The sequence below is a fragment of the Wyeomyia smithii genome, chromosome 2 (assembly GCF_029784165.1).
Source record: "Wyeomyia smithii strain HCP4-BCI-WySm-NY-G18 chromosome 2, ASM2978416v1, whole genome shotgun sequence".
In the NCBI taxonomy this organism is placed as follows: Eukaryota; Metazoa; Arthropoda; class Insecta; order Diptera; family Culicidae; genus Wyeomyia; species Wyeomyia smithii.
The window spans coordinates 12,694,493-12,721,411 of NC_073695.1; the positions used below are offsets into that span (position 1 = coordinate 12,694,493).

The following is a 26,919-nucleotide window of genomic DNA, read 5'->3' on the forward strand; positions in this document are numbered from 1 at the left end:
GAGGGTGGATGATGTACTGTACAAATATATATATCTGTAGGTAGGTACCAAAAATAGGCTTCCTGTGGGTGCCAACAGTGTTCGGTAATGCCACATTGATTTTCACCCAAGGAGAATTCCGTTGCAGCAAGGAACGTGTCGGCTTCATTGACGCTGGGCTGCCATACCGTGTTCGTGTGGGCAACCGTTTTCCCATACTGCTAGCTGCTTTGTAGTCACGGGATTCGTTAGAGTTTCACAAGTTCAGAGCCAGATCTATTGGTGCGACTTACTGCAGTGGACATAAACACATATTTAAATTTTGGAATGTTATTTTTTCGCGAGTTTTTCTGAATGGGAAAAGTTAGTTCCAACTAAGAGAATGCCCTTTGTCGACAGACTAATCTGTTCTTTCGTAATTAATGATTAATGATAAAAGCATCGCAATTACGATTACGAGTATCGCTTCGCCCACACACCCACACGCACGTTTGTCTGGGAAAAATATCTCCACTACTGTCTGCTCAGTAATAGACGGAGGTCGAACTACACAAAAAAAAAACAATGCCAAGGTTAAAGCCATTGTGTTTCAGTGATAGGCCAATTTGTTACGTATAAACTCCCCTTTGGTAGCGGAGAAGGACGACTCTCTGTTCGTGTGCCATAAATCAGTCGTTTTTGCTAAAATGCTACTCCTCATGGCAATCAATTTTGAGCGTTTTTGCTTTTCTTCGGTTCGCTTTTTATGGTAATTACTGCTGGGTAAGGATAACACATGTATGGGCTAGGTGCTCCTGGATGGAAGCAGTCAACAGTAAAATATGTTGAACATTTTCTAGTCCGTTCGGCATTCAAGTGGGGATGTACTCTGCATTTTTGCTGAACAATAGCGCAGCAAACCGTAAACAAACACATAAACAGACGCATGCAAATACCGCTTTGATATCAAGAAGTCTGAACTGTACAGTTAACACGTAGATTATGGGGTCAACCGAGCAGAGAAGCACACCATATCGTCACGGTCTGTGGAACTTCGACATCCTTCCTGTGTCTGTGGGAGGGAAGGTGATAATTCTGCTTCTGACATCAATGCGCAAAGTTGCTCTCGAATAAACTCTTATACTATATGACCAATCTTTTGAAAACGCTTATCTATGTGACGGTATAGAATGAGGCTGTTGAATTTTTATTCGAAAGGGAGACTACTATTTAACGTCGAATCATGCTCTCCTCTTTGTGGCGTTTGGTGTTAAAATCGACAGCCGGCGCAGTGTCCCCGCATTGTGCTGGTGTACGGCAAAATATTTGCACGTTGCAAAGAATGTGACTGGTCTATAATGTCTGCTAGTAGGACATAATCGCGGGTTTTTCGTTTGGGGGGATCGGCTATTGTCGTTTCAGACTCAGTGATGTAGTTTTAATGTCCATCAGCAATGGTAAAAAAATTACCCAATTCTAACTCATTTATTCGCATCTCGATCTGAATTTAGTTTGAATTTCGTTATGGTTGGGTTGAATCCAGTGTAGATTTTGTAGAAATTTGACCTAAATCTGGTCGCAAACTAGTTTAATTCGGTCGGAATCTGGTCAAGATATGGTCTAATTCTGACTAAATGTGGTTTTTGTCTGATCTGAATTCTGTGGAGATCTACTCTCAACTTGGCCGGAATCTGAGCTATATCCGATCTGGTATTGTATGAATCAAGCCTAAGCCAGTTTGGATCTAAACTGGTGAAGTTTTATTCAAATCTGACTAACATCTGAACTACATTCCGATGAATGGTGTGGTGGAGATGAATCTGGTTTGTGTCCAGGCTCAGTGTCAATATGATTGATAGTACTGTGATTAAATCTATTTTATACATCCCACGGCTATGTCTGCGCATCATGGCCACCAAACGTAATAAGCGATTGATTTTCGCACATTCTCTATAGAAAGTATGTCGAAGTAACGAAGGCAAGGGGCTTGTGATTTAATCAGGCTTCTAAAAAATACTGTGTTTTCGTGACAGCCCACTAAATCGGCTCTCATTGTCTTGCACAACTCTTCCTGCTCCCCATTCGTTCGGTAAGCAGTGCGACAGCGACTGACCACAGCACACACATGCAATGCCAAACGGGCTTCTTTTTTTCATCTGATTATGAGTGTTGGTTCTTCCAAGCTATCGCTAATGACAGCCTTTTCAGCGCGGAATCCTTCGGCACAACTCCGAGCGGGCTGTCAGGTGATTATGATTAACGAGAGTGAAGCCGATGCTATAATGCAAGCGTAACACGTTTTTTTCTCAGGTGGGGAATAATGTCAACAATGGGAAGATATATGGAACGATTTGCTTCGTATTCCTAGAGCCTGAGAAAGAGAAGAAAAGGAGAAGTGCGAGACCGATATCATCGATGACAGCCGCAGGCCAAACCAATAGGACATCCTCGAAATGAACAAAACTAGGCTGTCATGTATGAACGAACAAAATACATGCGCAAGAAGGAGCTGTCGTGGGCAACACCAGACAGCTTCGTTGCTTGTGTAAGCTTTGGCTGTATGTGAGCTGTCATAAATAACCTATTCATGAGGCTGTTACAGTAGAAAGAGAGAACTGTCGTCAGTATAGTGTCACATCACAGTCTTTTTCTGAAGCCTGGATTGATTGATTGTGTATGATTTTCAACTCCACTTTAACTGAAAAGATATTATGCATCAATCATGAGCCACATTTTACTTGTCGATCAAGACATTAGTGCAATTCCACAAAAAACAGGCAACCATTTTAATCGAGCATCCTGCATCTGGCTACAACTTTATATGGGCTAAAGATGTCATTTTGAGCAATTAAGTTTTTTTGGATAATGAATAATTTGTGGAAAAAATATTGAGGATTACAAAAATTTTCAACAAACACTGCACGCTGTAAGCAATATAATTAATGTTTACTGAATAAAAAGATATGCAAAATAACAAATATAAAAATTCGCCAAACAAATATTTTTTTCAATTTTTTTCACAGTGTATGCTTTTTTAAAAGGACAAAATTATTACCTACAACTTTACCTACAATTTGACCTACACCTTAGTAAAAATAACGTTTGAGATAACTAATAAACATTGAAATAATTTACATCTGGTTTGGAACAAGCTGTGAGTCATTTTAGAAGCCAGTTCTAATATATTCCAAGTCCCAGAAGGTCCAGTTTTGATCAATTTTTTTTTTTTCGAGATAACACTAGATCTCCACGTTTTATACATTTTGAGACATTTGGCATCGAAAAAAATATTTTCGATTTTCCCAATTTCATGTACCGCTAAAACTATACATCGCAAAGTTCTTTCTGCGGATCACGACCACCAGAACGGAAATGATTGATTGTTTTGCGCACATTTTCTATTTATAGTAAGCAGCTGAAAACGAGCGAAGGTGGATTTTAGGATCTTTCTGGATATTGGGTTTCCTAATTAATTCTGAGCATCATTTCGGTTCCGGAAGTGCTTTTTCAGATCCGTTTGATCGAAATATGTGTTGTAACAAGGTTCGATTGTTTTTTAATATTAGGTGGTAAATGGCTGAGCAGTGCGTACTAGCAGTACAGCCTTACCACAAATTTCTAACAGTGTTGAGAAGTCACCATTTGTGATTGGACACACAAACTCATTATTAACTAATATTTATCATAAATAATTAATCTACTAACAAATCCTTTCTTTAAAAAAAGTATACCCGTACTAGTTGACATAACATAGACCCCAGTGTGGTCCAAAGCAGAATGCCCAGCAACTCCTATCTCTACCACCACCAAGCAACCAAGAGATGATCGGTAAACCGGTGAGAACTTGGTCGTATACTGACGGGGAAGGGGAAGTTGTTTCCTCAGAGAGCAGCTTGCCTTAGCGTCTGTTCTCCATGTTAGGGGCGGCTCGAATAGCGTCTGATACGGTGCGGACGGCTGAATTACGAAATGCGGTGTCTCACCAGCTGCACCCAAGACAGCAGTCCCGTCGCGAGACTAGGCATCGCAGCCCTATAGTAAGGACTGCAATTCTGCTAAATAGAGAACTAAAATTTGTATTTATTACAGAATTTATCCAACGCGATGTCGTTGCCGACACGGTTAAAGTACCGACAGCCAGAGGAAAGCAGGAGATGGTTGTCGGATCACAGGCACATTGTTTTTAATATAGAGACTAGCCCTCTGAAAAGAGAGCTGTCCAGAAATCCTATGAATACAGATTGGGAATCCTTTAGGGACACCTGATCGATTCACGAACTTCCAATTACAGCAACATTCGAAATTCAGTTGACGTGAATTCGGCAGCAAATGATCTACAAAACAGAATCATGGATGCTTTCAATGCAAACTATCCACTAGCACAGCGGTCAGTATGCCGTGACGTACCCTGGTGGAATGATCAACTCAGTGACCTTTGTCGGGAAACTAGGCGGTTGTTCAACAGGGCAAAAGTCACCTCTATCTGGGACGACTACAGAACGTCGTTCAGAGTTAGTTTCTGTGAAAAAATCCAAATCCTGCCGGAAGCTACGCGGCTCCAAAAGGCGATGTCCAAAGACCATACTAACGGTTTAGGACAAGTAAGAAAAGAGGATGGATGCCTCACTGTCACTACCAAGGAAACGTTGAAGGTTCTCATGAACACCCACTTTCCCGGATCGATAGAGACTGAAGAACTGAATAGTGATGGGTTGCGGTGGGACAATTCGAGACATATGGCGTCTCGGGAGTCCATCCTGCTGGCTCGTCCACTGGTCACGGAAGCTTCAATAGGTTGGGCTCTAAGCTCACTCGACCCTATGAAGTCTCCAGGTTCAGACGACATACTACCCATCTTTCAACAAAACTCGGCCGCAGCTATCATGTCCGAACTTATCAACCTCTTCAGAGCCAGCTTTATCCTGGGCCATATTCCGGACTGGCTGAAGGTGAAGTTAGTATTTATCCCCAAAGTTGAAGGAAAGGATAAAACCCTACCTAAGGCTTTCAGACCCATAAGTCTGACTTCATCACTTCTCAAGTTGGTGGAGGAAATAATGGATAAATATATCCATGATGAGTTGCTTAAAGACTCCCCGCTGAATAGGAACCAACATGCCTATCAAAGCGGCAAGTCAACAGAAACCGCTCTTCACAGCTTAGTGACGTTGATTGAAAAGTTCCTGAGTTATCAGGAGACAGCGTTATGTGCCTTTCTTGATATTGAAGGGGCCTTCGATAACACGTCCTTTGCATCAATTAATACGGCTCTGTCCAATAAGGGAATCGACCACACTTCGGGGAGCTTGATACACGCAATGCTCTCTAGCAAGTGATCACAGCAACCTTGGGAGGTTTGTCTGTAACAATGTCAGTGATCAAGAGAGGCCCGCAAGGTGGAGTTTTCACGCCCTTGTTATGGTCACTAGATGTCGTCGCACTTCTCCATAAGCTTTCACAGCTTGGATACGAGGTCATTGGATACGCCGATGTCATCGTCCTCATCGTCAGAGGTAAAGATGACGCAACTCTGTCGAGCCGAATGCAAGCGGCTCTGAATGCCACCACGTTATGGTGTCTACAGGAGGGTCTAAACATAAACCTTTTAAAAACGGTCCAAACCCCCTAGTAAGGCAGCATGCCGAAATTAAAATACTACGAACAATCAAGAATTGAATACGGACCGTAACAATCGGCAACCACCTAGGCGACGAAATAAGGACGACGATTGGAAGCTCGGTACATGGAACTGTAGATCGCTGAACACCCCGGGTGGCGACCGGATTCTGCTGGATCAGCTAGAACCCCGCCACTTCGACATCGTTGCGTTCTAGAAGCTTATCTGGATAGAGAGAAGGTGGAGGATTTGTGGCCGCAGAAAAACAACAAAGCCGCAGGCAAAGACGGACTGCCGAGCGAGCTCTTCAAGCATGGGAGAGAGGCGCTGACCAGAGCGCTGCAATGGGTCATTTACAGGATTTGGGAGGAAGAAAAACTGCCAGAAGAGTGGATGGAGGAAGTCGTCTGCCCCATCTACAAGAAGGGCGACAAGCTGGAGTGCCATAACTACCGCGGTATCTCGCTAATCAATGCAACCTTCAAAATACTCTCACAGATCCTGTTCCGTCGTCTATCACCTTTAACCAGAAGGTTCGTGGGCCAGTACCAAGCGTGTACTCGTGGGAGCCCGTGCCACCATGGACCAGATCTTCTCGATTCGACAGATCTTACAGTAATGTCGCGAGTGCAACATGCCCCCACATCACATCTTTAGCGGCTTTACGGCGGCCTATGAGTTAGTCGATCGAGAAACGCTATGGCAGATCATGCACGACAACGGATTTCTGGATAAACTGACTCGACTGATCAAGGGCACCATAGCGTAAGTGATGTGCTACGTGCGGTGCTGCGGACTATCTACGGTGGAGTACAGACGGACGACGGAAAATGGCGACGGAGCATGAACCACGAGCTGCACGCGCCACTTGGAGAGAACCTCATTGTACACCTGGCGAACCTATTGACTGGTTGTAGTGGGCCGGTCACATCGTAAGGATGCTGGACGACAACCCTGCGAAATCACTTGCCTTCAGAGACTTGAGACTTGAGGGTGATCAGACGCCTGGGAAAGTGGAGAAACACATCTCAAAACTGAGCAACATGGCGACAACTTCATGATACAGTACGAGCCACCACGGCTCTCGTCTGTTTGGTAAGGTAACTACGTATTTTACTCAAACAACATTCTTTAAGTTCTTTCAGAAAACTGTTTTCAAAATTTAAACGGTTTGGGCGATGTTCCCAATTGCGTAGATAACAATATTCGACTCGTGTAGTTTAGCTGCATAATAGGGGAACAAAAAACATTCAATTATAAATGTCCCTAAATTCATTTATGAATATCCCTAAATTGAAATTTAGTGTTTATTTTCAGTTTTCTAGGCAAAGATTTTTTACATTTTTTATGGGGCATTAATAATACCCTACAACCAAGCTTAGGAGAATGACTGGAGAGCGACATTATACTGACGACTTTTCTCTCTTTTCACTTTAACAGCCTCATGCATGAGCTGTTCATGAGAGCTCACATACAGCTACAGCTTAAACAAGGCAAAGAAACTGTCTTGTGTTGCGTACGACAGTTCATTCTTGCGCATGTATTTTGTTCTTTCGGACATGACAGCCTAGTTTGCTCAGTGTGACAGTCTGCTGATCGGCTGCGGCTGTCATCGACTCGCATTTTTTCGTTTCTCCTTTTTCACAGGCCGGTGGCATATTGAATACAAAGCAAACCGTTTCCATTGTTGATATTATTCCCCAAGTAAGAAAAAACGTGCTTCGCACCATCTCTCTTTCATTCTTTCATCGGCCTTACTGTCGTGTATCATAATCACCTGACATCCCGCTCGGATTAGTGCTGAAGGATGTCGGAAGATTATAGGCTGTCATTTACGACAGCTTGGAATAACCTACAGACATAAGGAGATGAAAACTAACAGCCCGTATGGAGTTGCATGTGTGCTGTCGTCAGTTGCTGTCGGACTGTTTACCGAACTTATGGGAAACAGAGAGAGCTGTGCAATACAATGAGAGCCGGATCAGTTAAAAATTTGCTGTCATTGTATTGCAGTCATTTTCATAACACTGCCTACAACTCATTCTCAGACAGTTTTTCTATACAACCAAAGATTTCTGAGCTACAATGCTTCGAATAAAACCTATCCCAAAATGCATACGCCCTTTTATAAAATGACTCATGGGTCTAACGAATCGGTGAAAAATGCTCAATTTGCTAAGCCAAATTCGTGTGCAAAGTTTCATTCAAATCAAACGAATATCGATTCGACCATAGGTCATTTGGCGCGATTCTGCTCTTCTATAGACTTTCATTTTAAACCTATATATCAGACCTTCTTTAGAGACGTAGTACTATGTCAAAAAAAGCTCTTCATGAGTAACTCTTCACCAAATTTCAAGACATAGTTTTATCCTTTTTTTAAGTAATGCTACATGCATCAATAACAAAGGGGGCACAAAGCCATGACCGCAAGGTTAACCTAGAGCTACATAGAACTGTTCGTTGCAACAAAACCCTTCTGTTACTTCAGAAAATCTGTGAATATGATTGTAAAAAATTCTCTTTCTACTTTCACCCTGTTTCAACCAAGAAAAATTTTAAGTAGAATAATAGACCATGACAAAACTACGAAGCCTTCACCCACCAACGGTCAGACAAGAATGATGGATCAAATCAAGGTCTACTTTTCAAATTATTAAGCTTGAACACTAGGAATCGGACGTTCCAATATTTGAACGAGAAAGTATTAATTCTTCAATTTAGTTTTTAACTCGTCTACAAAAGGACAATTTCTTGTATAATTTTAAATATATTATGCTGTTCCTGGCAGTAGGATAAGCAGTTCTTCTGATAACACAGTGAAAAACTGTGTCCAGACTGAAAATATAACTGCCGACAGTTTTGATTGCCAGTATCCCAAAAACGTTTGTGTGTAATTAAAATACGGCTGCTATTTACTGGAGTAAGTAATGCTGCACCTACCGCTAAGCCACCGTCACCGCCACCGCCGACCACTAGTGATACTCGCTGCTGCTACTTAGTTAGGTCCGTTCCTGCTGGCATCCACTAGTAAAGTGATTGGTTAAAGTAAAAACTGGTTCTTATATAGCCCAGAGAGTACATTTTCGGTTTACTAGGTATGTAATTCTGTCGACCGTATTAGGAAAAGTAAGCAAGAAGCGACCAATCAGAAGTCGAAATCTGCACTTCAACAAGGCTTGACCTTATTCAATAGTACAGTTGTTTGCATAATTAAGCCTGGATAAATTAGAAAATGTTAACTTTTCAACTGAATTTGTCAACAAAAGGACAGTTTGTTGTAGACATGACGCTGATCGCTTCTCTGTGCTATCCCCGACAGTAGAAGTGAGGCATTCTTCTGATAACACAGTGGTAAGTTCAAGTAAGTTCACATTTTAAGTTTAACGGCCGACAGAGTTCGATTTCCAGCATCCCGAAACGTTTGTGTGTGTTGTCACAATAAGGCAGAGCTTAATTTATCCTATCTAGCTTTTTCTTCAACTCTTGCGAAGGTTTACTAAATACAAAATATTCTTCGACACGACTAAACATATTAATACACGAGGCAACGGGTTCATTGTGACCAAAGTTCGTACGATGAGTGTGATTTCTTAACAGTAAGCATGGTAGAAGCACTTTTTGTGGCGCGCGAAAATTGAGTTTTGGAGAATATATTTCATTATTCAACAGCTTTGCCACAAATAATACCGGTTGTATTTTTTGACGGCGTTCCAAGGTACCCAGATTGAGTGAACGACAGCGGTCTGCATACGGTGCAAGATTGTCAGGTTGTCACCAAGGTAAGTCTCAAAGAGCTATACGTAAATGAAAGCAGGCAAGTTTCATTTTTAGATCGATGAAAAAAATGCATAGGTAAAACTTTTAAGTCCCAGAAAGTCGAATATTTCGATTTTTTCGGAGTAACACCTGATCTCGACGCTTCATGCATTTCCATCACATAAGGCACATAAAAATTTTAGGATTTAGAAGATGAGGGGCCCGGGGCAGATATTTTCGTGGGCCCTCTATTCTTAAAAAATTGACGTTAGAAAATTTTAAATTTTTAAATGACCTTCGCTGGAAGGTGACGGGCAAAAAAAAAGATCTTCACTCTGTCTTCACGTCTGGCCCACGACTAGGGGTGCTCCTCGTTTCGGAAGGCCCGGAGCATTGACCCTCTTTGTCTCTTCAAATCCGGTCATGTATTTGAGGTAAGTGTTCCCAAAGTCTAATTGAGGTAAAATTTTGAATGTGTATTTTTTCGAGAAGACGAAGCTTCTGAGCCTTACTTCTAAGAGGAACGAAGATCAAATTTACTTCATACAAGTCGCTGATGCTGCCGCCACTGCACAAAGGAAGCTTTTTCCTAGAAAAGTGCCGCTATAGCTCTTCCTGCCAACCACCTCTACTTAATTAGGATCGTCCTAGACGCCATCCACGAGTAAAATGATTGGTTTGAGAAGAGACAGGCATTAGTATAAAGTGCATTCCAACTTGACTAGATCAAATATTCTGTCGACCATGCTAGAGAAAGCAAGCAATAAGGGACCAATCGGAAGTCGAAATCTGCGTTTCAACAAGGCTTGACAGTTTTAAATATTCCGAATAATAAAATTTCATTTGTCTGCATTTGGGCGGATGCAAAGATAATTTTTCAATCCAGTGCTGCCAGAACGAAAGAATTCCACTGAAAACTAATCGACTGATTAGCAGTTGAAGTTGTACATATTCTTTCCCTTTTCTGTTTTTAGATTTTCATTAAACACCCCTATGTAACCGAACTTCTTGACAGACGTAGTTCTACATCAAAATTTATTATATCATTTAATTTTTTAAGGCATGTTTATGATTTTCATCTCGATTTTACTCTCAGGATAATTTTTTTAAAAACTCTTGGCTTTTTGCAATTATTGAAAATAAAGTTCATGGAAAATAGAATTCTGCAAAGCAAAATCCAAAGTATATTTTAAACATCGGATTCATCCTTTCTATAACCACTTAAAATTTAAGTTTCAAACTGAAAAACACTCGCATTGAAATTTTGAAATAAATATCTCAGAATTCAGTCTCGTGAATTTGATTTCAAATTTGAATCAAAGGAATTCGCGTCTTAGATTTTCTACTCAAACTTGAAACCTTGGTAGCGAGATGCTCTTTCGGCAACATTTTGTTGATTTATTTGATTAGGCTGATAAATAACTTGTGATTAGGTTTTAATTTAATTAACGACAGAAATAAATACCTACAACATTTTAGTTCCAAAGTAATTATCGTCTATCATCTAATTTAAACAAACTTATTTCCAATTCATCTAATCGATTTATGCTTAACAAGCAGGAAGCATGTTTTGATGTCACCCGTAGGAGCAACATATTTCCTCGTTCGTTCTACACAAGCAAGGTTAAAGACTATCAGAGACTAGCAACAAGTGAGCCACTAAACGTCAACGCGTTGTAATCGTGGTGCTGTAATAAAACGTTGAAATTAGTAATTTAGCAGCAGCTTCACAAACTGGGATGAAGGTTCACAGTGAAAGCGCGCCAAGTTACTTTAGGGTGGTTGTGAGTAAATCAGTGAAAAACTTTCAAGTGGGTTTTCTAACATTTTTTTGCTGCACTTTTGCTGAGAAAAAAATTGGGCAAAAAAATTTCAGCAGCGAAAGAGACTACCCTAACTTCCAGCCACCATGAAATGGCTTCACGTTGATCCCAAAACGACCCTCACCCGGTGTGGATCCTTCGCGTGAATCAATTACACTTTTAATGAGTTTTGAGCATTTCTTGTAATTATCCCTTTCCCCCAGAGTTGTACTTGGGCTCGGATGAATCAAAGAGACGGCACGGTTCGTGTACTTCGGGTTAACACTAGGTCACCCTTGCTCTGGGTTGCTGCGGTCCGGAATGCAACTAATCCAGCTCGGGTTGGTTGTAAATTTTGTTCTGGCCTCTTTTCTGCCAAGCAGTTGATCCAAAACAGCCGTATAATGCTCCCTGCTAATGTGTTTATCTCACGGAACGGAGCATCCGTTGAGCCTCGCACGAAGGTGAACGTAAAATGTTTCCCCACCGTGCAACATATTTCATTGGATTTTTCCTACTGCCAGTTGTCCGGGGTTATTCTCCCGAGGCAGACAAGCAGCAAAATTAAATTAAACTTGGTACGCGCGGTGGTACCCAGTCGCAGACATAAACTGGGTTTGGCTTGTTCGTTTTTTACAATTTGAGGAAAAAAAATGTTCAAAACACACGCATGTCTGTCTGGTCTGACTGGAGCGGGAAATCAACCGGCAAACAGGGAACTGTCCTTGCGACGTAAACGGAAATCCATTAGCATTTTCATATCCTCTCATCCGGTTACCACATTTACTGCCAACCTGGGAGCGCATCTGATCTGGTGACGACGATCAGGTTGACGCGTGGTTCATCGCGTGCTATCGGTGTTAAAACTTAGTCCGCTTTAAAGAAACGGTAACCCGGCAACATTTTTAGATTGAAAAGAAATTAAATTGAGTCGGAGTGAAGCACCCTTGAAATGGTTTAAAGCAAATAAGTGGGAATCAAATTCAATTCGAGTTTCAATATCCGCTCGAAGCCATGATTTGTGAGCTTTGGGATTAAAATCTTCGCATTTCGAGACTTCCATTGATTGGGTTTTGAAAACTCAATAAATAAAAAATGTTCTAATTCATCCGCCAGTGCTTTGATTGGGTTGCATTATTCACCAACCACAAATCTAACCCAATATCAGCCCTTGTCAGCATGGGAACTTATTTCGCACCGTGAAGCCCTATAAACCCCGGCTAACACCTTGTGGTTGTTTCGGTGTGTCGTAAAATCTTGATGTGAGAAACTTGCCTCGTTCCTAAATCAATACCCAACCCGAACGTAAAATCCCGCGTCGGCGAAAAAACCGGGCTTAGGCTTCAGCCGTCGTTTGGCAGTAATTAAACGTTGCTTGGCCAAAAGAAAACCCAGCAAGAGATAAGACAAAATAAGCCAATTAGATCGAACGGCGACGATGTAAACAACAATAACGAAAACGACGAGCAGCTGCGTGTCGTTGGTTTGATTTCCTGCCAGGCGGAAGCCGGAAAGGATCACCCAACTGACCCAGTTCGGCAGGAAACGGAGAGTAACTATTCCAGCGTGTTCCAGAAATAGAACCTTGCCCGGGGGCTGAAATCGACAGTCGTTGCTGAACCGCGTGGTCATTTAGAGCTGGAGGGAGGCGTTTATCGAAAGACGTAAGAGAACATGCAAAAGGAAGAGCGGTGGTTCAATTAAAGAGCTAATTACGTGGTCTTTATTTTTACTGATTATCGCGTTTCTTTATTGTCATCAAATAACATTCCATAAAATCAAGAATCATTACTGTTGTAAACCAACAAAACACGAATTAATCCACCTAGTGCTCTCTTATTTGCTGGACAAGATTAGCACATAAACTCAATTCTCAAAAGAATAGAGTTTCTGACAAACAACAGTGCATCCTGTTAGAAAATGTGGAATCCTACCCCAGACACCATTTAAAAATCCAAGATGGCGACTTCCGATTTCTAAAAACCAACTTAAAATGGGATGTTTTCAACAGTCAAAGGCCGGAAGTCATTGAAAACATAGCAAATACCCAATCAATTACATTATGTTTCCTCAAAACTTTTTTAGGACCAAACATGAACATGAAACGTTAGAGAAAGATGTCTTGTAATAACTAATCTAGTTTTTTTTCCACTTCCATCTCGGAAATACAAATAAGAGCAGGCTGAAAGAAAGCAGTCACTACTCATAGTGAAATAATAGCAGCTTTTCCCCGTTCCCTGCTGTGCGAGCAATTACACGACATAATAAGTGATAAACATTAACCCAGGAGCAACACAAAATAAATCATTATCCTAGCCTTTCCGCAGCTGCTGTTTTACGAGCCCTCAACTGCATGGCCTCATGCTAATGAAAGCAAGCCAAGCAACAGCGAAAGTTGTGATTGATGATAATCCTGTTTTCCACTAGACAATTTAAGCCTTTGATCCGGGATAAGAACCGGGTGGACGGCAGACGGGCGGGCGGCTAAAAGCAGAAAACTGCACTCCAACAGCAATAAACTATCTGGACGAGAAAGGGGATTAGGGACGACCGGCAGCACTATTTTGTACACAGTACAGGGACGTTACTATTGTTGGCCAGAGAGACAGGTACTTACTGTGTCCACTTTTCTTGCCGTTGGATTTGCTCTTGTTTTTTCTCGGATAGAGATGGATTTTGCTCTGCCCACAGCCCATTTTGCCTTCGGTCGCTCGAGTGACTTCTCACAAGATCTGCGTTACTTGGTTTGGCGATTTTCCGACTGAGCTGGAACTAACTATTCTAAACCCAATCGGAATGCACTGGTCAGTGGTCACCACAATTTGTTATTGTTGGTCACTGATCCGTTTGCACACGGATTTCTTTTCCGCTATTACCCCTCACCATCACTGAACACTAATCCAATTTTCCTTTACGGTGACTTCCTAGCTTCGATATTCACTTGCACGTGCCCTCATGCTCTAATTGATCTATTCCGCACCGTCTCACGGAGCCCCAATTTTCACCAGAACACAAATCACTAATAAATCTTCTTCATTCGGTGTCCCGCACGTGTCACTTGAACCACCTGCAGACGTGCGTAGAAATGCTCCAGGACCTCTACGCCACTGTACCTATCCAGATGGCAATTCGGGCGGCTACTGAGTGGAATCGTGACCCCAATGCGGATACGTGGCGACCGAACCCCGTGTTGAACCGCAAACGATTGTTGTCCAATTTGGTTGACAACGCCACCGCCGTCGTTGACCTGGAAAGAAAGATAGAGAGGGACGGCGATATAGTGTGATTCGCTGAAACTGTCGGTGAGTTATGACGTTTTGACATTCGTGTGTCACAATATGGTTGCTTGGATAAATTAGGGGCATAATTTATTGGATTCGCAGGAATGTAGTTTATTGACTTGATCTGCTGATCTGGCAGAGCCGCCTGGGATGCACACACAGTGAAAACCGATTGTGGATATTTACGGCGGCGTGATTTATGTTATAGTATAATATTGGAGGAAAGTATTTCAATTAGAAACTCATTGAATTATTGAATACTAATTTTAGCTAATGGTAATTCTAACAAATCAAAATGATGAAGGGAAAATCTTTTTTTTTTTATTCTCGCTTATTTTCCGTCGGTCTAGTTCCGCCACTGTTGTTGTGCCAATCACCGACGCCCAGCGACTCTACCCAGGACCCTGACCTACGACTAGTTGATCAACGAAAATCTCCCGGTGTCGGCTAGGGTTGAATCTAGACCAGTTGGGTTGGTTGTTAGTAGATCACACCTCACAATCATCGACAGTCAGCGTTGGGATTTGAACCCAGGCCACCAGCGCGGTTTACGGAGACCCCCGGAGGCCTCTCGCTAAGGAAAAATCTAGTTGAACTAATATTGTCGTTGTAATAATTTGTGCAAGTATTCTGGTCCGACAAAATATACAGTGAATTTTACAGTTATGAAACTCTTGTCCTCAGTCCAATCCAATTACACTACGTGAACATTCGGAATCATTAAATTCTTTTTTTTTTTTTTTTTTGAAAAGTTTCTTCAAACATGTTGAGAACCTCTAAAATAGGATATGCTTTTTTATTAACGAAGAACTACGCCTGACAGCAACATTCTTGAATATAAGTGCAAATTGAAATACCGGAAACATCGAGAGCGTCAGGAAAGTTATCCAATTACACATGTTTAAAACTTAGTTCGTTTTAAACGGATTTCCTTCGATTTCAATTTTCAATTCAAAATGCGGATAATTGTGTTTTTACAATGTTAGCTTTTGTACAATTAAAATTTTGACCAAGCCAGAGCCGAAAACAAGACCATATATTTTATATTTTGAACTGGTATGAACTGGAAGCCGAAAATCGACTACGGATGCCGAAGTTCAAGACGGTGATTTCCGGTTTCTAGAAAACGGTTCAGAAAGGCCGAATACCATAAAGTATGGATATTTTCGGAACCAAAATGACACACAGGAACCGGAAATCAATTCCAGATGCCATGTTGAAGTTCTAGATGGTGATTACCAAATACCACCTAACGTCACTTCTTCCGGAATCGAGACGATGCCAGACTCTTGAAATTGACCATTCTGGAAAACAGCATAAAATGACCGAATATTGCCCAATATGGATACTCGAACACCGAAAATCAACTCCAGACGGCATTTTCAATGCAGAGATGGTAACTTCCGATTACTGGAAACGGTTTAGGTTGGCCGAATACCACCGACAATGGGTATTCCCTGATTCGAGGCGAGGCCCTGAGATTGGATATCAACTCCAAACGCCATTTTGATATTCAAGATTGTGACTCCCGATGTTCAGAAAACACCTGAAAATAGCCGAATACTAACCAATACGGGGATTTCCGGAACCAGAATGATGCCCAGAAAACAGAAATCATCAGACACCATGAACTCGGGATGAAATTTACGGCGTCAATTTCATAAGTTCCAATTTAGTGTATTTCCTAACTTGATGCAAGAATTACATCACCTTACCTTGCGGACGTGATGTGTATAAAACAACTTTTTTTTTTGTTTTCTCGCGTTACTACTCTTTTAGTTTTTTTAGGATAAATTGGAATCTTTTATCGTAAACTTTATTTTAACTTTTTAAGACACTTTCAATTGAGCTGTGAGCTCAATTTGGAACCAGTTTCATTCATGTATGGAACCACTATTTAACTGAATTTGGAATAAACTTTTGTTTCCCCCTTTTAGGCTGAATTTGATTTCTTTTTGGTTTCTTGTTCTCGTTATTATTTAAACCAAATTGAAGAACATTTTTTTATTTTGTTCCGGATTCCAAGAGCATTCTCAAGCTTTCTTAGTTAATTCGGAATACAGGTCGGACTCGATTATATAGAGACTTCATTATATATTGACTCGATTATATATGATTCGATTATATATAATTTTAGACTCGATTATATATAGAAGCAAAAGTTTTTTTCTTGAATTTGAAATATGACTTATCAAAAGCTAATACATCGTAAGAAAATATCTACAAAATATGTAATACTTGTTAAAAAGGGGAAAAAATTTGAAAATTATTCGAAAATTGTTTAAAAAAATTCAAAAATAAAAAAAAACTAAAAATACTTAAACAAAAATACTTTAATAAAAAAATTTTTTAAAGAAAATGAAAAAAAAAATAATTTTTAAAAATTTGAGAAATTAAAAACAAACAAGTTGACAAATCTACATATACTATTAAATATTTTTTTCAATAATTTTTCTTTACATTTGACTGCAACCACATCAGGAATAATTACAAGATATGTATCTTTTTGTAAAAAATGTGTTTTTTGACTTTTAGGGGGATGAATCAAAAATAAAATTCTTCTATATATAGTGAAAAAAAAAAACAGAGACTGTATATAATCAAGTCCGAGCTGTATATGTATATTTCAGGACGAATTTCTTTACTTTTTACTTTCTTCTTTTTATTTTCAGTACCTAAGAAGCATTTTCTGCCCTTTTTGTCTAAGCTCCGATCATATTTTATTTAGATTTTTTCTGTTTAATTGAAACGTCATTATTGCTTTTTTCAGTTATTCGCTACTAATTTAAGATCAATTTTCTAGATGATTTTAATTTGGTTTAAAAGCTTCTCTGCTACTTTGAATGTTTTTTTTTTCCTTTTGACTTGGAACTAATTTCTGTTTAGGCGTTTTCGTTTTTGTTTTTTGCTTTCGTAAGCTTTCCGAGTGCTTTCAGTTATTTCAGGGTGCATTTTTAAATATTTTGCTCCTGGGTTATCTAGCTTTTAGGAGAGTTACAGTTAAATTTAAAATTGTTCTATTCTTTTGAACGCTTTTGGTTGTTTTCAGTAAAACTTGAAATCATTGCTGCGTTTTTCAGTCTCATACCGTTCTGCAAGTCTAATTGTTTCACGTTTTAGACAAATACGCAAAAAATTGAAAATCCGCCTTCACAGAGGTATCTAGAAAAAAAAAATATTTACCTGTCAAACTTGCCAATAGCTTCATGGTCCCCCTAGGTAAGTCTCGTGGACCCCTTGCCGGCCGTGGACACCTGGTTGGGAACCACTGCTGTAACATGTTATAGAAACAAAAATTTTCAAGATTACTTCTTTTTGAATCCTTCTGGATCTCTCTCTCTCTTTCTCTTTCTCTTTCTCTTTCTCTTTCTCTTTTTCTTTCTCTTTCTCTTTCTCTTCTCTTTCTCTTCTCTCTTTCTCTTTCTCTTTCTCTTTCTCTTTCTCTTTCTCTTTCTCTTTCTCTTTCTCTTTCTCTTCTCTTTCTCTCTTTCTCTTTCTCTTTCTCTTTCTCTTCTCTTTCTCTTTCTCTTTCCTCTCTCTTTCTCTTCTCTTTCTCTTTCTCTTTCTCTTTCTCTTTCTCTTTCTCTTTCCTCTTTCTCATTTCTCTTTCTCTTTCTCTTTCTCTTTCTCTTTCTCTTTCTCTTTCTCTTTCTCTTTCTCTTTCTCTTTCTCTTTCTCTTTCTCTTTCTCTTTCTCTTTCTCTTTCTCTTTCTCTTTCTCTTTCTCTTTCTCTTTCTCTTTCTCTTTCCTCTTTCTCTTTCTCTTTCTGTTTCTCTTTCTCTTTCTCTTTCTGTTTCTCTTTCTCTTTCTCTTTCTCTTTCTCTTTCTCTTTCGCTTCCTCTTTCTCTTTCTCTTTCTCTTTCTCTTTCTCTTTCTCTTTCTCTTTCTCTTTCTCTTTTTCTTTCTCTTCTCTTTCTCTTTCTCTTTCTCTTTCTCTTTCTCTTTCTCTTTCTTTTTCTCTCTCTTTCTCTTTTAATCTCTCTCAGTCTCTAGCTCCCTCTCTCTCTATCCATCTATCCTTTTCTCTTTCTCTCTTTCTCTTTCTCTCTTTCTCTTTCTTGCTCTTTCTCTCGCTTTCTCTCTCTCTCTCTGTCTCTCTCTATCTCTCTATCTATGTTAATCTCTCTTTCTCTATCTCTCTCTCTTTTTCTCTCTCTCTTTCTCTCACTCTATCTCTCTCTTTCTCTATCTCTATCTCTCTCTTCGCTTTCTCTCTTTTTCTCTCTCTTCTCTCTTTCTCTCTCTCCTTTTTTTCTCTTCCTCTTCTCTCTCTCTCTCCTCTCTTTCTCTGTCTCTTTCTCTTTCTCTATCTCTCTCTATCCCAACTATCTCTTTTCGCTCTCTCTTCTCTTTTTTTCTATGTCTATATTTTTCTCTCTCTCTCTTCCTATCTCTCTTCTTCTCTATATATCTTTCTCGTTCTCTCTCTATCTCTTTCTTTCTCTTTATATCTCTCTCTTTCTCTCTTTATCTCTCCATTTCTTTTTATAGTTCTCTCTTTCTCTCTATATCTCTCTCTTTCTCTCTATATCTCTCTCTTTCTCTCTATATCTCTCTCTTTCTCTCTATATCTCTCTCTTTCTCTCTATATCTTTCTATTTCTCTCTTTCTCTCCCACACCCTCTCTATTTTTCTCTCTTTCTATCCGTTTCTTCTTTTCTAATTCTCCTTTCCTTCTTTCTTACTCTTCCTGTTTCTTCTTCTACTTCTGCTTCTCTTTCTCTTCTTGTTTTATCTCTGTTTGTTTTTTCTCACTTTTTCTGTTTCTTTCGCCCCATTTGTTTGCCAAAGACTATATCTCTCCAACACTTTTCCTTAAAAAGTATATCATATTTGAGCTTATTTTTTCGATAACTTCATGAACGCATAGGGTAAAAAGGGTCAAGTGAAATCATGATGTCAATACTTTTCCTTAAAGTTAAGCTGAAGCACTACAAACTCTTGTAGGTTCCAAAATTTTTAAATTACGAAGAGAACTTACGCAACAGCTAGGCGGGGCGGCGTAGATGGTAGAATGAAACAATTCGAAAAAGGGGACGGACTGCGATACAAACTGTTTGTAGGACAAATATAGACGAATGTGGTGAATGAAGTACATCCGTTTTTCGTCGACTTTATAACCGTTAAGCCGTCAACGTTGCGGTGGCTCGGAAAACAAGCGGTAGAGCTAAGTTCAGACTTTCGTATGTATGCTGTTGCCGGAGCGTGCTAATCAAGTACGCTGGACCTATAACTAGAGCTAAGCTAAAGCTGTTACGAAATGCACTAGCTCGAAGAACCTTTTTTACTCATTTTATCCGCATAAATTCTAACAAATAGCAGTTTTTACTGTTATCCTCAAGGTGCAAAAAAAATATTTTTTTTGGAAATATGCTTTTTAAAAAATTTAATGTTTTTTGACAATTTGGAGAATTGGATACAAAAAAAATTTGAAGTGTTTTTTTGACGTAGGACTACGTCTAACCGTACTATATCGAGATACATTCTGCGGAAAACTAAAACCAAGGTGTAACGTTGGAATGAAAGATTTCAAACGGTAATACTGATGTAACCACATGACGGATCATAGTAATCAATATGCCGTTGGAATGATAAAATGTTGGACAATTTTGTGATTCTTCATATATCATTGTTACTTGATTGTTAAACAGTGAAAATTGCTGAAAAGTTTCAAGGTCGTATTTTTACGAACAATGTACCTATCACATGCGAGCACGCCTGGCACAGACTTCATGAGTGGATACCAACTGCCTGCTATGACAATCACTACATCAGTGACAAAGAAAAACACAGGTCAACAGGTCAACTAATATTTGCTTCTATGAGCCTAGACTATTTTGATGTCTTGAGAGTGAAGCTTTTGCGGAAAGTTCGTAACAGCCTCCTTTATCAGACAATTAAACTATCTGCTGTGAGAATGTTATTAAAACTGATGTCTTGAAGGAAAACATGCTGGCACAGGCAGCAGTACTGCACCGAGCCATGTAGGAGAAGACGGTCGCTCGTCGTCAGTGCGGTAGCACTCAATTGCCATTTGTGTGCAGTGCAGTCAAGCCAAGTGGAAACAATGTAGCTGCTGTTGACGTACAGTGGTGCGTGTTCGCACACTACGCTGTGTGGCCGGGAATAAAATAATTCTGTACGCAAGAGTATATCACGATGTTGGATGTTGTATCCAATATGTGATTACAATTGAACAGATTTTTACCACCAATGCTTCATCAAACGACGAACGTTGCCAAAGCTTGTGATACAATAATTGGCATATCATTGAATAGTAGATTAGTAAAAAGTTCAGTTGAAATCCACTTTTTCTAGCTCAGTTTCGCAGCTTTCAACCAACCACGAGCTCGCTTCATATAGCTGCAACAGATGTTTTCTAATCGTTTCAAAGTGGTTATTGTATTACTACCCCTGAACAGATTTCAAACACCGAAAACGGCAGGTAGAATATTGCGAAATATTGTAATATAATAATTAAAATATCTTTGCAACAAAAGTTGTGTTAAAAATCGAGCAGATGACATTTGAACTGCAACAGTCGTGATTTTCATATCCATGTTTAATAATAAAAACTTCTTTCAAATTCCTCAAATTTGAAGTTGCATTGGGTTGCTGTCTTTTTGAATTCTACACTCTGGTTTTTCTCAGATATATTTGAATGGCCAATAGGCTATTTAAAAGACAATAGAAAACCAATATGCTTCGCTAAGATTTTGAAACAGATAGTTCAGATAGCTCGTTTAAACTGTACTGATGGTTATATTTTTCCATTGCGCGGTTGTGGTATAGAGAAAAACCAAATTATATGCATCTTGACGTTAGGTTTTGAACGTTCATATTCGTATTTTTCGATTATAAAAATATTACATCAGCATCTGCAAGAAACTATTTAGATACTAAACATATAAACACAACCTTTCATTGTCGGACTTGAACAACATTATGCAAACATCAGTTGGAGAGGTTAATGTTGTTTATCAAACCGAAGTTTATTTTTGATGCAAACAGATAGATGACTTTCAAATATGGCATTTTGTTGTTTGTTTTTTTTTTTTTTTTTTATTGGTATCTCAAAACTGATTTATTTTTTCTGGTTCTGCTTAATGAATAAATGTTTCAATTTGCCTAAAATGAAAAACTGAATGTTAACATGTTCATAAACTTCAATGTCAACTTTAAATTTTTTTGTAAATCTAGATTTTCCACTAAAAACTGCAACTCTTTATCGTTACTTTTCCAACGAACTTGTAAATACAGTATTTTTTTATGTTACATCTTTGCTAAGCAGTTGTGAGAAACTGACAATGATGCTGCTTTGGAATCTGTGAGTGAGCTATCTTTTTCAAGCGCAATTGATGATGAAAGGAAGTTTACTTCCTTCTAAATCGTTCTTATTTAAGACCTATATAAAAAATTGCTTTTTCGCGTGTTGAAGAAAATTGACTGCATTAGGATGAATTATTCATCCTATGCAGTCAATTATCATTCTAGTATTCATCAATGTTAAAAACAGTATTTTTTTCTTCTCAAATAGAGGTTTGCAAATAAATAACCAGCATTTTTTCAGTTGTCAAAATCTGACCATGTTAAAAATAAAAGCTTTTCTTTTTATGACTTTCTGGTGGCATATGACCTTAACAAGATGTGGCCACCAAAGAACTAGTTTTAGGATTGTAAGTCGTTAGAGGTGTCGCTTGGTGGATTTAGGCTCAATAATCTGGAAGTATCCGTAACGCAACGGGTACAGGTCCGCATGAAGCCTTTAACGTCCTAGACACTTGATATGACCCCTCCGAGTAGTTAGAGGTATAGCAGGGTACTTAGTACTGCTTTGATCAAGTTTATTATATCACCGGAACTTGTTCCGGTAATATATCCAGTACCGTCTTACTGATTCCGGTATTCCGTTTCGGAAACATAATGGACAAAATGCCTTTCTTTTGGTGGTTGTTGAGCTTGAATTGGTGAAAAGCAGAACAAGAAACCTATAAATTATGATTTAACATAACCGCTCGTTTTTGGCTTATGTGTGCCAAAGTCGAGCCGTGCCAAAATTGAACCGTGCGGAACAGAGTCTTAATTCTCAAAATAAAATATAAAACTATCGTAGTCCTACGTCAAACATGCGGTCGTATCTTGGATACCACCCTCGTACTATTTTTCTCAGAACCGCAACTTTATCGTGATTTAAAAATTGAATAACAACGATGAAAAATTTTTAAAATGACGTTTCGATTAGAAAATTCACCTCTTTCAGATGATAGAAAAAACGGATATAGCTAAACAACCCAATTTAAGTTTATTTATTTCGTCAAGCAAAAACTGCTCGAAATCGCTACAATAACAGTTTGCCCATATACCAACTGTCATTGTAGCGATTTTCATTCTTCATTTAAAAATTGAAGAACAATGATATAAAATTTTTAAGAATCACGTTTTGCTCAGATAATTACACTCTTTCAGATGATATATGAAAATCAGAAATCCGTGAATAGCTAAGCAAGCCAATTCCAAAGATATTAACAATAGGAATATAAATTGTAAGCAAATCAGTTGAAATGTCACTTTAACTTCTAAAAATGCTGCAGCTCGAGTTTTGCTCATAATAATTCTGAGTCATGGGTGTTATTTATGAAAAATTTTCTCCAAAACACGGAGAAATTGTCAAATCAATACATACTCATTTGCCGAAAAATTCAATTCATTTTTTTCAAATGCAAACATTTTATACCTGGCAACACTGTTGCGTACAATTAATATTTATTGGGTTTCTTGACTAATTTTCTTCAAAATATTGTTTCTGAAATGCCCATTGATATAAACTATGCGGAAATATATACAACATCAAGCTAATAACCAAAATAAATTTACTTTGTTTTTTTTTTATAAATGCTGCAAGTCGAATTTTGCTTATAATGAAACGTCAAGGTGATAAATGTTTTTCCTGTAAAATTTTCTTCCTATATTTTCTAGTTGGTCTCGAAGTATAATGCTAGCCTAACAAGCCAATTCTCGTATTTTCAAATCCCAGCTTGGAAGAGACTATCAATACCAATATATAGTATAAAGATATCCCTTCAATTGTTCTGCACACTAATAGTTGTCTGCAAAATCTGTGACCAATAAACAGAATGGTAAAGTTTGAACAGCATCCCTAGAGCATAGTACCTAAGCTCTAAGAAAGTCGGTAAATGAGCAGAAATGTTAAAAATGTTGAAAATGTCAAACATATCAAAAATATAAAAATGTCAATCATGTCAAAATACTAAAATTATCTTTTTTAAGTTTTAGATTATTGCTTCATATTTTTGCAATAAAAAATGCAAAATATTATTCTCTACAGTCCCTTCAATTTTTTAGATATTTCAAATATATCTGTAATATATATAATCCGAGACCTTGTAAACTGTTGTCTAGTCATCTTCCATTTATGATGCATTTTTTTCAAGATAGATAGCTTATACGTAACTCTAATATTAACATAGAATTTTCCTAATTGAATTTTGTGATATAATTGTAAAATTAAATCTGCGCTTGTCTTCCAGTTATTTTCAGCATTCAAATAAGAAGAACGGCAGCGCATATTAATATCAACATGGCAAAAGTTCCGTCGCTCGCAAAGGGACAGAGCATGTCGTCGTTAAAATGATGCCTGCTTGCAGAGGTCAAGCATCAAAACTTTGTCTTGCTATGACCAGTGCTGATAAAAGTAATTTTCCCCAGCAAAATTTTCCGAAAATTACAACCAATCATTTTCAATTTTCACTTCCAATGATCGCAGCACTCTTTCAGATACACTAGATTTTCGTCCTAGTAAGTTGCTGTTATACTCAGATGAAATAGATCGCGCGCATCGTTCACGGTTACGGAATAAAATTTGACGACAAATCCAACCAAATGATCTTCACTTCAAAGCGAAAAAGAAAAACAAACAGTCCACTCAACCAAAATGAATCTCACCGAAACACTTTTTCACTGACACTGACCGATGCCTTGACAATCTTCGTTAACTGATAAACTGATTTTGTTGTCTTGCTTTCATCGCATGAAATATAATGAGGTGTTTTGACAGTTCACTTCCATGCAAAAAGCGGGAAGGGAGAACTCTGAAAGGATTGTAAAAAAATAACGTTTATGGATGCTTTTTTTCACTTTCACTCAAGAGTGTCAACAAATATCAACCCTGGCTATGACGTCAAATCGAATCGAATCGGCCGCCCCCGAGCGCGTCGCACCGAGGTCGGCCGGTCTGTCGGGATTATTTGTTTTCACCAAATTAGCCCCAACGTGGGCCAACAAACGAGATACTTCTTCTTCTTCAAATGCTTGGCGACGGCGGACGATTTTCACGAACCGAACGATCGGAGGCGCAAACCCTGTGGTCATAAACAAAAGTCTCTCGAGTGTAAACAAAAGTCTCTCGAGTGCAAATACGCTGAATGGCACTTTTCTCGAAGCGAAAGAGCACAGCAGACAGTTTCTCTGCCGCACAAAGAGGTCGGGTTGGACGGTCGACAGAATAATTACAGCAAATATTATTGATGAACACGTAAGAAAAATAATCGCACTTCGGTTTATTTTAGATTTTCTACACCGATATGCTCAATTTATATCTAATTTACTTACATCATCTTTCCTCAGTGTCGGAGGAGATATCTTCACCAGCTGTCCCAGTGCGACCATGGAATGATCTTCATCAGTCCGAAAAGTTTTCTAACAAATCGAATAAATTATCATTTACTCTTACGCGAGAGGAAGAGAACCGAAAGCGGCAAATTTTCGCCAAAACCTTGGATGGCATTTTCCTTCCAGCGACGCTCCGCAATTCATAACCGGTGGGATGAACGATGATGTTTTCCCCCAATAGCACTCTCAGCTGAGGGGTAGGAAAAACTTTTCCTCGCAAAAGCAGCTTACCGGCCAAGACGCAAGATCAAGCTTCATTTCGACGGAAGTCTTATTCCGGAAACTTTTGATTTACGCGCTAATATATTCGTACCACCACCCGAAACGCTTCAGATCAGGGCAGTCCTTTTACGGCTCGTGTGGGCGTTTTAAGGTTTCTTTTCGCAAGAAAGTTAAACCAGATTTGACGCAGCAATCTAACCGCCAGTCTGACATAATTTCCGTAGGAAGCCAACGAAAGCGAACGAATATTTGTGTCAACTCGGGCGGTGAAAGCATTTTAGGCGGTCGTAGCTGAATAAATCTGCTAGCTGGCACCAACCCAGGGATTCTATTTAATAATTCCTCTTCTAAATGGATTCCAATGCATAGCCGCAATAGGAAATAAATTGCCTCTCAAGTTATTCATCTATATGAAACAACAACATACTGCGGTGCGGTCGGATTCCATTCGAACTTGAGACCTGGGCCCGGTGCAGACTGTCTCGTTAGTGAATGTAGAACGATGAAAGACACTTGGGCAGAATTTTATACCTATCTTGATCATCAGGGCTGACATGCTGATGGTAAAGTGACAGATGTTTGATTCGTTTCTGAGTAGAAGAGCTATCTTGAAAAGTGATACATTTGCATACGTCTCACAAACCAAACAGATAACATCATCCTGGTTAGGATTTCTATCGAGTAACCGAAGAAAAAAATTATTGGTTTGAAGGATTCTAATAAAACAAAATTACAATCAAGCTGAGTTGTTGCACTTCACTTCAAAGAAAAATTTTTGACAACTAATTAACTATTGTCTCTTTGATTTAGAATACCTTGAATTCTAAATCTTCAAAGAAATCACTGAAGATATGTAGCAGTTAACTGTTTCGAAATACAATGTCTAATAAAGTTCACACCAGGAGGGATACTTATACTCACCTCCCGGGTGGTCTAGAGGAATAACAATCATCGATGGAGTCTGTTTACCAATACACGTTTTGCCTTTCTCCTAGAAAGGTATAGCAATCACTGGAAAAACCAAAGGTATCAAAGTGGTCCCAATGGCCAAATGTCATATACCACTCGACCCCTTTCGACGAACTGAGCATTTTCTGTATGTATGTATGTATGTGTGTATGTGTGTATGTGTGTGTGTATGTGAAACTTTTTTTTCTCACTCACTTTTATCAGAGATGGCTGGACCGATTTTCATGAAATCAATTGCAAATGAAAGGTCTAGTTGCGCCATAGGTTGCTATTGGATTTCATTGTAATCGGATTTTTAGTTTAGAGGTTATGTATCAAAATGTAAAAATCACGAAACATCAATATCTCAGAAACCACACAACCGATTACGATAAAATTGGTTTTAAATGATCGGGCTGTCATCTGAACCCTTAAGTTTTAAATTTCGTTATGATTGAACATATGGTTCAAAAGTTATGTAAAGAAAAGTTATCCTGAGGTTGTTTAAACTCACTCATTTTTCTCAGAGATGGCTGAACCGATTTTCACAAAATTAGTGTCAAATGAAAGGTTTAGTTGCCCCCTAGGTTGCTGTTGAATTTCATTGCATTCGGATTGTAACTTTGTCCGTTGTTCATAAAAA

General features: G+C 39.0%; 1 protein-coding gene across 4 annotated transcripts in view; it reads right to left on the bottom strand.

The window, feature by feature from the left end:
* LOC129724929 (uncharacterized) overlaps window positions 1-26,919 on the bottom strand; it is a 311,814-nt gene that overhangs the window by 236,840 nt on the left and 48,055 nt on the right. For all 4 annotated transcript variants that reach the window (XM_055680216.1, XM_055680218.1, XM_055680215.1 and 1 more), the window contains exon 2: window positions 13,754-14,383. In XM_055680216.1, the coding sequence (XP_055536191.1) occupies window positions 13,754-13,832 (79 nt within the window). In that variant the 5' untranslated portion in view covers window positions 13,833-14,383. The remainder of the gene's footprint in view (window positions 1-13,753; window positions 14,384-26,919) is intronic.